The following is a 12493-nucleotide window of genomic DNA, read 5'->3' as shown; positions in this document are numbered from 1 at the left end:
TATACGTAATGAATAAAATTTACATGCGTCTGTCCATCCGTTCGCTTCACATTTTACGAAAGGACACTGGACGTAGCTATCCGCCTTTGCTGGCATATGTAATACATCATGTTCATATTGGGCCCGCCGCGTCAATCCTAATATCACAATCGAACCTTCCAGTTAGGCTGCAATAACGAAAGTAGAGTTCCAGGAATACGTGATAATAAAACACGAAATGATATGAACAACATTGGGACAACTGCACTTTACCGGACACACTTTCGGAGGGGCGCTTTGAGAATCGAACTCGCATTACCAGCCTGAAGCTTGTCAAACGGTAGGTTTTAGACAGAGGGGTCGAGTTGTATGTTTATCTTTGCTAGTAGTCCAAGTAGCCATCATCACTCAAGTGTTTTACATTTTAGCTCACCTGAATGAAAGGTGAGTGGCCATATGTCATGGTTAACTTGTCCAATTTAAGAAAACATAATCACCCCAGAAACCACTGGACCAATGAAACATGACATGTTTGTTGGCACCAAAGATCACACCAGAAAGTGTCCAAATCCAATTACCAATATGGCCGCCACACAGCCATATTTAACCAAGGGCCACCCTTCAGCTATTTTCATTCAAAATGTAATGAAATGTTGTACATGTGTTGTAAGTAGTGTGCTCATATAAGTTTTGACATTGATCTGACTTTTGCAATCTGACTATATATGGCTATTTTTTGTTTAAAATGTTATGTCCAGTGGTAGAGCGTCTACCCAGAGAGCAGAAGGAAGCTCTATAAAATCAGCATTCGCCTGGACTAGTACAAGCAACCACATACATGTGCACGCATGCACGTCGCCATGTAAGTGCAATAATCTTGGATGCGACGTTAAACCCCATTTCACCTCACCTTCAAAGGATGTCCATTTCATTGATGTTATATGTTACCCAGATTGATAGAATGCAAAATGTAGCAACTAGACAACAAAGTGTGATGGAGGATTATTGTACTGTATACAAACCAGTGCAGTATTGACACATACTTCAATTTATCTATTGCTACCTTATTAAAATTATCAATTTGACATTTTTAAATGCATCAGAATGAAAAAGTGATGATGATTCTTTGTATGAAAAGTTTTGTTAAATATTTTTGCATATTTTGTTTACCCTTTTATTAGGACTTTATAATCTAAGACAAATATTTTTGAAAAATGCAGGTGCACTACGCATAGTCTTATGGATCTGTGTTTATTACTTTTTACTTTCTTGTCATTCTGCATTTAAGAAATAATTTTTAAACCAGTCTTCTTTAAATGGCCACTGACAATTCACTGTTGCCTGTTTTATTGTTTTTCCCGTGGATACTAGAATGATATCCAAGGAATCTCAACTTGTTCGCAACCTGTGCTGTGCCAACCATACTATAAGTTGTAGCAGGATCACGAGCATTATAAAACCTTACAAGGGATGCATAAAACCCTATGTACCCCTCATGATCCTGCTACACTGAATTTATCTTACTAACATGTTTTATTATGACATTGTTAAATAATTCAAATAAATTCCAAATTGATAGAAAACAGTTACTGTAAATCTTGAAATTAACGCGAGGGTGAATTAAATGCGATAAATGCGAGTGGTTTTTGTTCGCATTATTAAACATCACATTTATATCAACAATAAGACATTTTGGATAGCAGAAATACCAACTTAGACATACGCTGAAAACAAACAACTATGTCTTCCACATCACTGTTTATTGAGCAGTACTTGTAACAAGTATATAAACAATGTCATTCAAACACTATTTACATCCTGTGAATTGTCACTCATATTTGTCATCACTGATCACACCTTCAAGTCCAGACAGACGCCACCCACCCAACACAGTGTCTTTGTTCTTTGCGACTATTCAAAGGCCGACACGAGCCAGCGCGCATGTATTGTTTTAGCTGAAGTACTCTACTCAGCGCTAATAAGCGGTGCTATTTGGTGTGTGATTTGGTTAATGTAAGGTTGGACTAAGGTGAGGATTCTCCTGTAAACCTGACAGAGGACATTTTATTTAGATATAAATCCACTGAAGCTTGAGAGGAGGGGGTGTCGCATTCATATTGAGTCGCATTTTGGGGTAGGGGCCAGCGGTCGCATTCTTTTGGAGACGTTTTACAGTATTTGATTGAGCTGAGGTTAGCTTGCGCTATATCACGTGACATCCATTGGCTCGGAAAAGGCGTGCAGCTTTTTGCTTTGAAGCGTGGTATCAAGGATTTATTCTGTCTCTCAGAAATGCACGTGCATTGCTCGTGGTGGTGTATAAAAGATTTATTCCCCTGCTGAGAACTTTAATACCCTCCAGGGCAGGTTACACAGTATTTTATCAAGATCACATGGACCAATCAGATCTCATCATTCTGACATGGAGGTCAAAAGCATTTGTTGCTTTTATTGATAGTATAAAGGCGTATCATCACTTTGAACAACAAAATGAAATACAGTTTTGTTTTGGAAATAATAAGGAAATGTAGGTATCTTGGGGGTAGCAGCGGTAATGGTCACAATGTTTTGATAAGTCACTTGCTTGGTATTGTGCGATTTTCGTTTACATTATTTTGAATTGTAACACAAACTAAATATTTCACCTGAGCATTGCTTATTATTTGTATATGTTATAGTCAAGGTGTAAAATGACTAAAGTTTTACCAATTTATTAAATGCCTAAATATACAGTTATTTTACAAATGGGAAAATCTGTCGATTTATTATATTATGATAACGATTTCTAAACATTTTGATGTAATTAATTACAATTTTTTCATATCATGATGTTTATTTATTTGCAGTTGATACCATTACAGGGCAGTCATTAATATCTAGAGTATTTTGTACCCTGTTGCACTTACATAAGTAGTATTGTACTAAAAGAAAATATAGACATTATTACTTAATGTACCAGTCTTTTACAATTGAACACCCGTCTTTAGACTTCACACAGTGAAGCCCCTACAAACATATGAAACCTGGGCAAACATGTGTCCTATCTCCTACTCTCAGTCTGGCTCCCTTGCAAAAACGTTGGCTCCTAAAAACTTTGGTTTGGCTCCTAAAATATTATCGTTAAGAGCCGCTTAGGTCCCAACAAAAACAAACAAACTTAGAGTGCTGTAGATATAAAGCTATGGGATAAACTGCTGTACTGAATACAAGTATTTTCAAAAACCATGATGGCGATTAAATGGATTAATAGATGGAAAATAAGAACAACACATCAAAAGTCATTGAAGTCTTGACCAGTAATGTCTTAATGTAAGCAATGTCTTAAAAGTCAACATATCTGAAGTATTGTCTCACAAAATTAATTACTTTTTGCGAGTGACGTCTGACCTTGTGACTCAAAGTTCGTGGTAAGGTCAGGCATAAACAAATATCAGGGTGTAATATGTCCAATATGTCAATCAGAGTATATTCTGAACACCAAACCAATATGTAGTAGATTTCATTTGAGCAACACATCTTGAAATAGCAATAAGTGCAGTTGGTCTTTGGTGCTCTATGCATTTCTTCTTTCGATCCTATGTGGAAACGTGTCTAAAAATAATTCACCTGAATGCTCAATCAAGTCTCCACTTTCGGCTATGGATCCCGGAACTTCCGAGGTTCAACGCGCTCCAAACAGGGATTAGAATTAAAGGGTACGACAGTCGGACAATTGACGCACCTACAAGGATCGGTACTCCTCTCGAGATCTACATACTGAAAGCTTCTAACACAGCTCACACAATACAACTTGTTTATTCAAGATCTAGACTCGAACTGCCCACTCCGCAATTTTTGTTACATCCTCACAACCTAACCAGATATCCTAGCAACACATACCAAACATTACCAGTTACATAGCAACTTTAGAATTCTCCAAGGATAGACAAACCTTTCCGGGTCAGCGTATTTCCAAGGATTGGGCCTCCTCCCAGGATTAGTGAACTTCCAAATATTGGCGTTCCTCCACTGATCAACACTTGTCTGAGGATGGACGAACAGTGAATCAGTCTTCCGTAGATCGTTGTTCTTGACGTCACACTTTTTGCACAACATTTCTGAGGATGAAGACTATGCTGATTTGATGAGAAATATGCCGGCCTTGGGTCGCTCTTCTTCCTCTTATTATTTGGTTCAGTGCTCCTTCGTATGACTACCATCACCAACGGCGAGTACCCCATTTTACTCCATTTTCCTTATAGTGCCTACACAAACCCTCCACATGATTGGGAAAGCTAACCTCCACATATGGACTTGTTTCCGCCATGGCATGGATACTCATGACTCTCCTTATTCGCCTTATCACCCTCGGCCTGTTTATTATCGCTAGAATCTTGAAATGTTCACTAATTTTTGGAAAACCCCAAAAGAGTGCTGAATAGTTGAGTGAAAAAAATATTGGTTACCAATGAAAAATGTAATTATCTAATTAAATGAGTGTGAGTGAGTTGGGTTTAACTTTTAGCAGTATTCCAGTCATATCACGGCGTGTCAGCTTAATGTGGGAGGAAATCCAGAAGTGATGCAGATCTCAGACGTTTACCACTTCGGTGAAACCCACGAGCACGGGTATGGTGCTGATAAAAAAAAGAAACGTAATCAGGGTGTACCGGGATTCGAACCCGCAATCATAGGTTTTGGTGTGCCCAAGGGACGCGACTCTGCACAGCGAATCACGACGACTGGGCCACCCGTGCCCCTGCGGATAAGCTCAAGCTCACTCATAGTACACTGGTGGAGGATCGACAGATGTCTTGTTCCCTCTGCTACATTGTCAAACATCACGCTTCCTCCCAGACCTCAACAGAGACAGGAACTTTAGCGTCTATCAACAACAGAATGGCATCTCCATCTTGGGACCACGATGCACTGTCGATATCATGAGAAGGCCTCCACTGCTACACCATTCCCCCAAACCTGCGTTCTCCTCACACTGATATTTGCCATGCCCTTTTCAGCCATGTTGGAATTGATTTCCCACATTGGTCCAGCTCACCGAAAGATGGTTCCATCAACTTCCACTGCGAGATGACCTTCTCGTGCAGCCTCACTCCCTACTGCTCTACCCGTAGCCCCAAATGCTCTTGCGCTTGGTTACAGAGGTCCCTTGTTGCCAAAGCAGGTAGCCATGACCATTACAGAGGCTCACTGTTTCTCTGCTAAGGCCATCTATAACCATAAGAAGAAGGCGTGCGAGATAGCCACTCCCATCACCGCTTCTCAGCAACAGACCGCCAAATACCTCCAGGATTTGAGATCTACGAGGAAGCTTTAGGGATCTACTTTGGCTTCTTATCCAGCTGTGATCAACTCCGTCATTGCTACATGTTTCAAAATTTGTGGTGCTGAATTCTAAAGGTAGTCCCAATTAGGCAATAAACCTACTATGCTTTCAGTTTAGAGGTTTCAAACATAGATTTAAATAGAAAACACTGTAGGTGTATCTTCATTCTAGGGAGGAAATAAATAGAACTCTTTCAAACTATACTACCCATCAAAAGTCTAGACTCACTGAAACCACTCACTATATTTCGTAAGAAAATCGTATTTGTGAAAGCTACCGATAAAAAATAACAAAATCATTCTTTTAGGTCTTCATATCCTTGTTCACAAGGACGTGTGCATTGATGATTAGTGAACCAGAATGCCGTATTGGCTAGTACCATACAAAAGTGAAATTGCAAAATTTAATAACGGGTATGACCACCCCTGGCTCTAACACAGACATTGCATCGACGTTGCATACCACGAATGAACAGTCCAATCTGCCACTGGGGAATGTTTGCGACTCCTCAAACAATGCATTGCGAAGTTGGCGAAGGTTAGCAGGGGGAGGAACTCTGGCATAAACACGCCGTCCCAGCAGATCCCAAACATGCTCAGTGGGGTTCATATCGGGCGATAATGCTCGCTAATCCATTCGATTCACCCCATTTTGTTGTAAACAAGCTGACACGATGCGAGCTCTGTGAGGCCTGGCATTATCATCTTTGAAAACCGCGTGACCTGGCATGGCCCTTAAGAATGGAAGCACAATAGGAATGATGATCTTGTCCCTGTATCTCTGGCCAGTCAGATTTCCATCCTGTACCAGTAAATCAGTTCTTCCAGTCAGGGTGATACCTCCCCAGACGATAACGGATCCACCTCCAAATCGATCATGCTCCACAACAGCAACGTCAGCGTACCGCTCTCCCTGACGTCTGTAGACTGGGATCCGACCATCGTTGAAATGCAGATTGAACCTTGATTCATCGGAGAAGAGTACCCTTGCCCATCTGCGGGGACCCCAGCGTAAATGTCCATTTCCCCAATTCAGTCTGTTCTGACGGTGGCGTGGTGTAAGAGGGGGTCTTACAGCTGGACGACGTGCCCGCAGTCCGTAGTGACGTAATCGGCGGCGTATTGTTGATACAGATACACGTCGTCCTGTAGCTTGTTGGAAAGCATTATTGGCTGCTGTGGCTGTAATGTGACTGCCCCTGAGAAACAGCAAAAAGACGCATCGGTCATCTTGCTGTGATGTTACCCTTGACCTACCCGACCTGGGTCGATCCTGGACGGAGTTGGTCTGTTGAAAGCGTACCCAGAGGTTGGAAACTGCCTATTGGGATACGCCAAGACGTCTGGCAACATACCGTTGTGATCTGCCATCTTGTAGCAGTGCCAAGGCTTGATGTCGTTGCTCAATACGGAGACTTCTCCCTCTACCCATGCTTGCATCAAAGAAGAATTTCTCCACTAACTCAGAAGAGCCAACTGCAATCCTTATAAAGATGAATTGCACGAGTATCCCGCGTCAAATTGCTGCTAAAACACGTGCATTATCGTGCATGTGAACACCTGCGTTTTGGTGCGAATTTTGTTTAAAAATGTGCGACATTTCACAGAGTTTTATCAATTAATGAACGAAAAACTCTAATCTTTTCACCGTTACAGATATGGTTTTACGCCACATCAGTTCATGTGCTAACAGTACCTGTAAAAAGTTTAGAATATTTGGCATTATCTGGTTTGAAACAGTTGAGTATAGTGAGTGGCTACATTTACACTGGTGAGTCTAAACTTTTGATGGGTAGTATATAATTCTACAATCTACAATTCAAATATGGCTAGTGGACCAATCAGAACGAACCAATCAGGAATCTAAAATGTCATGACTTTGTTTCTAACACTGTGTCATCATGTGTCATAGTCATTTTGTGTTAGTTAAATAGAAAAGGTGTGTTTCTTACTTAAAGACTTACAATTGTTTAGGTCAGGAAAGAAATAATGGATTTGTAAAAGACGTAGAACTTAATTCTAAACCAATGTAACTTGTCAATTTATAGATGAACTTGATAAAATGTAAAAATATAAAAATTGTTTTATGTGATTCGAAACTACATATACTTTTTTGATTTGACGTTTACACAATATACAGATTTTCCATTGGGCAAGAGGTCGGTCACATGACCGCGAAATTGACGTTCATTTAAGGATTGACTGTGTATTTTTTTCAGTTCATTGAGGTATGAATCGAAAAACCGATGTGCAAACTGTATGAATCCGCGTAGCATGCAGTCGCCAGCTCCAACGTTCATACAGTTTGGTTCTCACTCTATGAAGGTTCATACTCAAATGAACTCACACAAAGTGAAGGTCAATTCTTAAATGAATAATCACATAAGGGTTCCATCATCATATTCTTATTTGAGCTTTCGACTGCAACATCCATTTTGTTTAATCACAAAAAGTGGACACAATATGATGTATATCTTAATAAGTGGTGATGGTTATAATTCAGAGAAATTACCCTTTTTCAGGATGCACAATGAAGTGTCTGGAATGTAAAGAAAACAAGCTGTCCAATGAATTTCCACAGTTTGACCTGACTGAGAGTTGCCAACACCCAAAATTTCACTGCATGAGGGTAAGATATAGGTTTTGAAATATACAAATGAAAAAAACTATTGTATTGCAAGAATTGAAAGGAAAAAATCTGGAGCTAATCATAAGTTTCCTGCGTGCCCAAGGCACGCAACTCTGCACAGCGAATCGCGGCGCCTTAGACGACTGGGCCACCCGTGCCCCCTCATTGGAGTATCAACCTTCATAGAGTGAGGGCCAAACTGTATGAACATTAGAGCTTGATCAGAACTAATGCTTTTGTATGTATTTGTGCAGTGGAATTCCCAGGGGTTCACCCAAGAATATGTAAGTGGTATGATATTGGTTACGACATTTCAAGAACACGTTCTCGTGAAAGAACCTCAAATTGTGTTGTTCATACACTTATAAACGTTTATTGTATGTAGCCTATAGAGAGTTAAGAGATAATTTAATAATGTTGAAAGTATTTTACTTTAAAGAAAATTAGCAGAAATGCTGAAGTATATTTCTGTGTTTAATTTCTAGTGTGTGATTCGGCATGTGAAAGAGAAGAAATGTTGTCCTTATCCAGAATGTGGAAAGCCTGTGGCACCTGAATGCAGAAATATTGCTGTAGTTCAGCGCACCTTGGATGAGATGTTCCGTGAGTACACTACAGAGTACACTCCCTTGGTTATCCCCGAAGGAGCCAGTGAGGGTGTGGTGCGTGTGGCTGTACTGAATGGGGACTCAATGACAGTGAACTACAGGCCCTACATGACAATACTGGAGCTGAAGCAGTCCATACAGAACAAGTTAAAGCATGAGGTTCAGAAACAGAAGCTGCTGTACAAAGATAAAGAGATAAAGGTATGAGGTGAGGTGAGGTGAAATGGGGTTTATCGTCGCGTCCAAGATTATTGCACTTATATAGCGACGTGCATGCACGTACATGTGTGTGTGTGTGTGGCTGCTTGTACTAGTCCGGACTGATGCCGATTTATAGTGCTAGCACACTGAGATACCATGCCACAGTTTAACATGAATACCCCACTCAGACACAGTATACTGACTCCGAGCCGACCAGTCCTTGTTTTAGGCCCTTAATGCCGAGCGCCAGACAGGGTAACAACAAGTACCATCTTTTAACGTCTTTTGGTATGACGTGGCTGGGGATTGAACCCCGGACCTTCCGCCTTCCGGGCGGACGCTCTACCATTAGACCACGGAGGTGGTCCGATAAAAGTATGCTATGATATTGTATGAAGCAAGGACAACCTTCATCTGTAGCTAAACAAGTGAGGGTTACACTAAATATACAATGACAACTACAAATTAGGGCTGTGACGGATAACTCGGGTACTGGGGTCAGGTGGGTACTGAGTAGGACATGTGGTTAGTCACATGCTTATATTGTTTAATGCCAAAAATTATCTAGAACTCTATGGTTACACTATAAATTAATGTTCACATTTCTTTTCTGAATATCCACACATTCCTTCTGTTTTTATGTGATGGCATCAGTCATCTTCAGTATATGCTTGACCAGATCGGTTTGTGCATGTATCTAAATACATTTTGACAGGAGTACAGTCAAATGTTTCCCAATGGGATATTTTGTACCTATCTCTTGAGACGTACAGCGGGTACCCGGGTAGGGTCGGGTAATAGAGGAGTGGGTACCCAGGTAGTAAGTTTGGACTCGTCCCAGCCCTACTACAAATGTACATACTTGGAGATGACAATACTCTCCTACTGTGTAGCTTAGACATAGTGGCTGTTACTGCAGAAACTATGCTTACACAGTTCCAGAAAAGTAGACTGAACACGGTATATCATAAATGTCTTGAACATCTTCTGAAAAGCAGAGTGAAAATTTGTTGGTATTTTACGAGTTACTACTAGGCAAGGCGGGGTCACATTATGTAGCATTATATTGTGATACTTTTCATTTTTTAAATTATCTTTTACGAACTGAACAATGTGACTGCTATGGACCATGTCTGGAGCTCTTTGTCTGTTATAGGTGTATGGAGATGGTCAGAAACAGATGAAGTTGAGTGACTACAACATTCAGCCTAACTCTACAGTCTACCTGGTTGTTCTGATGTTGGCCATTCCAGAAGGGTTTGATCATGTCGTCTTTGATCTCTACTGGGGATTTCCACTTTCTGGGCAGGATTATCTTGATGCTTCCTGTCTTCTCTACAAAGGAACAGACTTTGTATCGCTTGCAGATTGGCGTAACCATAGCTGTGGCAATAATGCTGTCAAGCATTCTGGAGATATAATAAATCACTCAAAGAGGCAAGGTCATCATATCATCAATGTCAGTCTCAAAAATATACCAAGTAATGTTTCCCACTTATTTTTCACATTAAGTGCATGGACTGCACCTAACATATCCAAATACCCAAACCCCAGCCTGAAGTTCTATGAAGCTGACAAACCGAATACAGATTTGTGTAAGACAACCTTCACACATGCCAATCACAGCCAGGCTGTCATCATGTGCTCAGTGTCAAGGTCGGGGGGCGGATGGGCTATCTACGAGTCAGGGAAACTCTCAGCAGGAAATGCTAAACGTTATGATCCCATCAAGGGCAGTATTCGAACACTGATATCACAGGGATACTGAAACAGATCATTTTCACAAGTAGGTCTGTAGTTGGGAGGTGTGACAGCAAGTAAACTTTAGGATCATCATATACCAAAACTGTCTATTCTAGATTTTGTTGGATACTTCAAAACCAATTTTGGTTTCATTTCAGTATAGGCTAAAGCCATTTAAGGTTTAAATCTTGCAAAGAATATAGCTGGAATAATAGTGAGTTGGTGGGTGTGGGTTTAAGCTGTTTAATCAATATTCCAGCAATATCTTGGGGGGGGGGGGACACATGGGCTTCACTCATTGTACCCATGGAGGAAATCAAACCTGGGCCTCGGTGAACAAGCAAATGCTCTAGCTACTAGGCTACCCCATCACCACAATAATAAATAGGCTACCACATCACCTTCAAATGTAGTCATATCAGATAAGAACTGTGCTCTCCTCAGACACTGATACTGCGTGGGAATATTTCTTACTGTAGCATGGCACAATTAACATTCACAACATCTGAGAGAATGCATGTGAATGCTTGGTTAATCCTCACTGGTAATGCAGAAAGTAGCCTGGACACTTAGAATTTGTTTTGACTTTGTAGAGGCGTACTTGTTTCTCCTCATCAAAATATGCTTCAGTTACAGTGTTAAAGCATTGCATTCACTTATCAACAGTTCCGTCATGCATTAGAACGTATCATTTTCATCACTGATGTGCATTTGTGGAGAATGACTTGCTTTTCTACATTCACATTCTTGGTAGAACAAATGGTGGAATATTTCAGACTGTCATGTCAATTGTGGATGTATGTCTCAAAGTGTTGTCAAATATGATCACCCTTTGATATGTTTGAGTTGGTTGATTTTTTATATGGTGCTCATGAATGGAAGTAAGACATGTGTAAATTATATTTGTCAAAGAGGATATATACCTTATTTTCTTGAGTATAGGGCACACTTTTTTCCAAAAACACACAGCTGTGTAGAAGGGGGTGTGCATTATACACGCCATAATGAGTTTTGATGTTTCTAGCTGGGATGGGTTACTCGGGTACTCAGGTTGGGTAGGACCCGGTTACCAACAGGACTACTCGGACCCGTGTTTAATCATGTGACATATTGTTTAATGACAAACATTATCTAGAACTCTTTGGTTACACCATAAGTGAGACCGCCTCCGTGGTCTAGTGGAAGAGCGTCCGCCCGGAGAGTGGAAGGTCCGGGGTTCGATCCCCGGCCGCGTCAGACCAAAAGACGTTAAAAGATGTTGTTACCCTAAGGGGCTAAAACAAGGACTGGTCGGCTCGGAGTCAGTATACTGTGTCTGAGTGGGGTATTCATGTTAAACTGCGGCATGGTATCTCAGTGAGCTAGCACTATAAATCGGCATCAGTCCGGACTAGTACAAGCAGCCACACAAACACACACACGTACATGCACGTTGCTATATAAGTGCAATAATCTTGGACGCGACCACCATAAGTGACTAATGTTGGCATTTGTTTCTGACTATACACTTATTCCTTCTGACTTCATATATCAGTCAACTTCCATGTATGCATGACCAGATCGTTTCATACAAGTGTCTAAATACATTTTGCCAGGGCTATGGTCAAACTATGCCCAATCGGACATTTGGACCTATCTCTTGAGACCTACAGCGGTACCCAGGTAGGGTTGGGTACCAGGGGGTGGGTACATGGGTAGTAAATTTCTACTTCTCTCACACTGTGTGTTACGATGTGGAGCTATATGCTCCAGTTTCAGCATCACTATGCACTGGGAATGATGGACCAAATGTCAAACAGGCACTGAGAAATACAAATATGAATGTCACCCTAAAACGTTAGCAGGATCACTGGAAGTAAATACCTTTTGTCCTTGTTGTTTTCTTTATGTTATATTCTTTTTATTGATAAATATAAATGAGTGCATTATTTATTCCAGGAAAGATGGTAAAATACTGTCATTTGTGTTTCCTGATCTACAGCTATTTTATTTTCTGTAACAAAATAATGAG

General features: G+C 40.7%; 1 protein-coding gene across 1 annotated transcript; it reads left to right on the top strand.

Moving 5' to 3' along the window:
- The first annotated feature begins 25 nt into the window (after positions 1-25).
- LOC124132734 lies at positions 26-11733 on the top strand. The gene is made up of 4 exons (XM_046496808.2): positions 26-319; positions 7824-7930; positions 8416-8739; positions 9896-11733. The coding sequence occupies exons 2-4, from the start codon at positions 7832-7834 to the stop codon at positions 10505-10507; spliced, it is 1035 nt and encodes a 344-aa protein (XP_046352764.2). The 5' UTR covers positions 26-319; positions 7824-7831; the 3' UTR covers positions 10508-11733.
- Positions 11734-12493: the final 760 nt, after the last annotated feature.

This window comes from Haliotis rufescens, unplaced genomic scaffold, assembly GCF_023055435.1.
Source record: "Haliotis rufescens isolate VD_foot unplaced genomic scaffold, xgHalRufe1.0.p SCAF_11, whole genome shotgun sequence".
Lineage (NCBI taxonomy): Eukaryota > Metazoa > Mollusca > Gastropoda > Lepetellida > Haliotidae > Haliotis > Haliotis rufescens.
This window is presented reverse-complemented; position numbering and strand designations above follow the sequence as displayed.

Bases quoted from the DNA above. Each gene is read 5' to 3' on its own strand.
- LOC124132734 (XM_046496808.2), top strand. From the start codon at position 7,832: ATGAAGTGTCTGGAATGTAAAGAAAACAAGCTGTCCAATGAATTTCCA. The intron at 7,931-8,415 runs GTAAGATATAGG...TTTAATTTCTAG, and splicing joins CAAAATTTCACTGCATGAGG to TGTGTGATTCGGCATGTGAA. The intron at 8,740-9,895 runs GTATGAGGTGAG...TGTCTGTTATAG, and splicing joins ACAAAGATAAAGAGATAAAG to GTGTATGGAGATGGTCAGAA.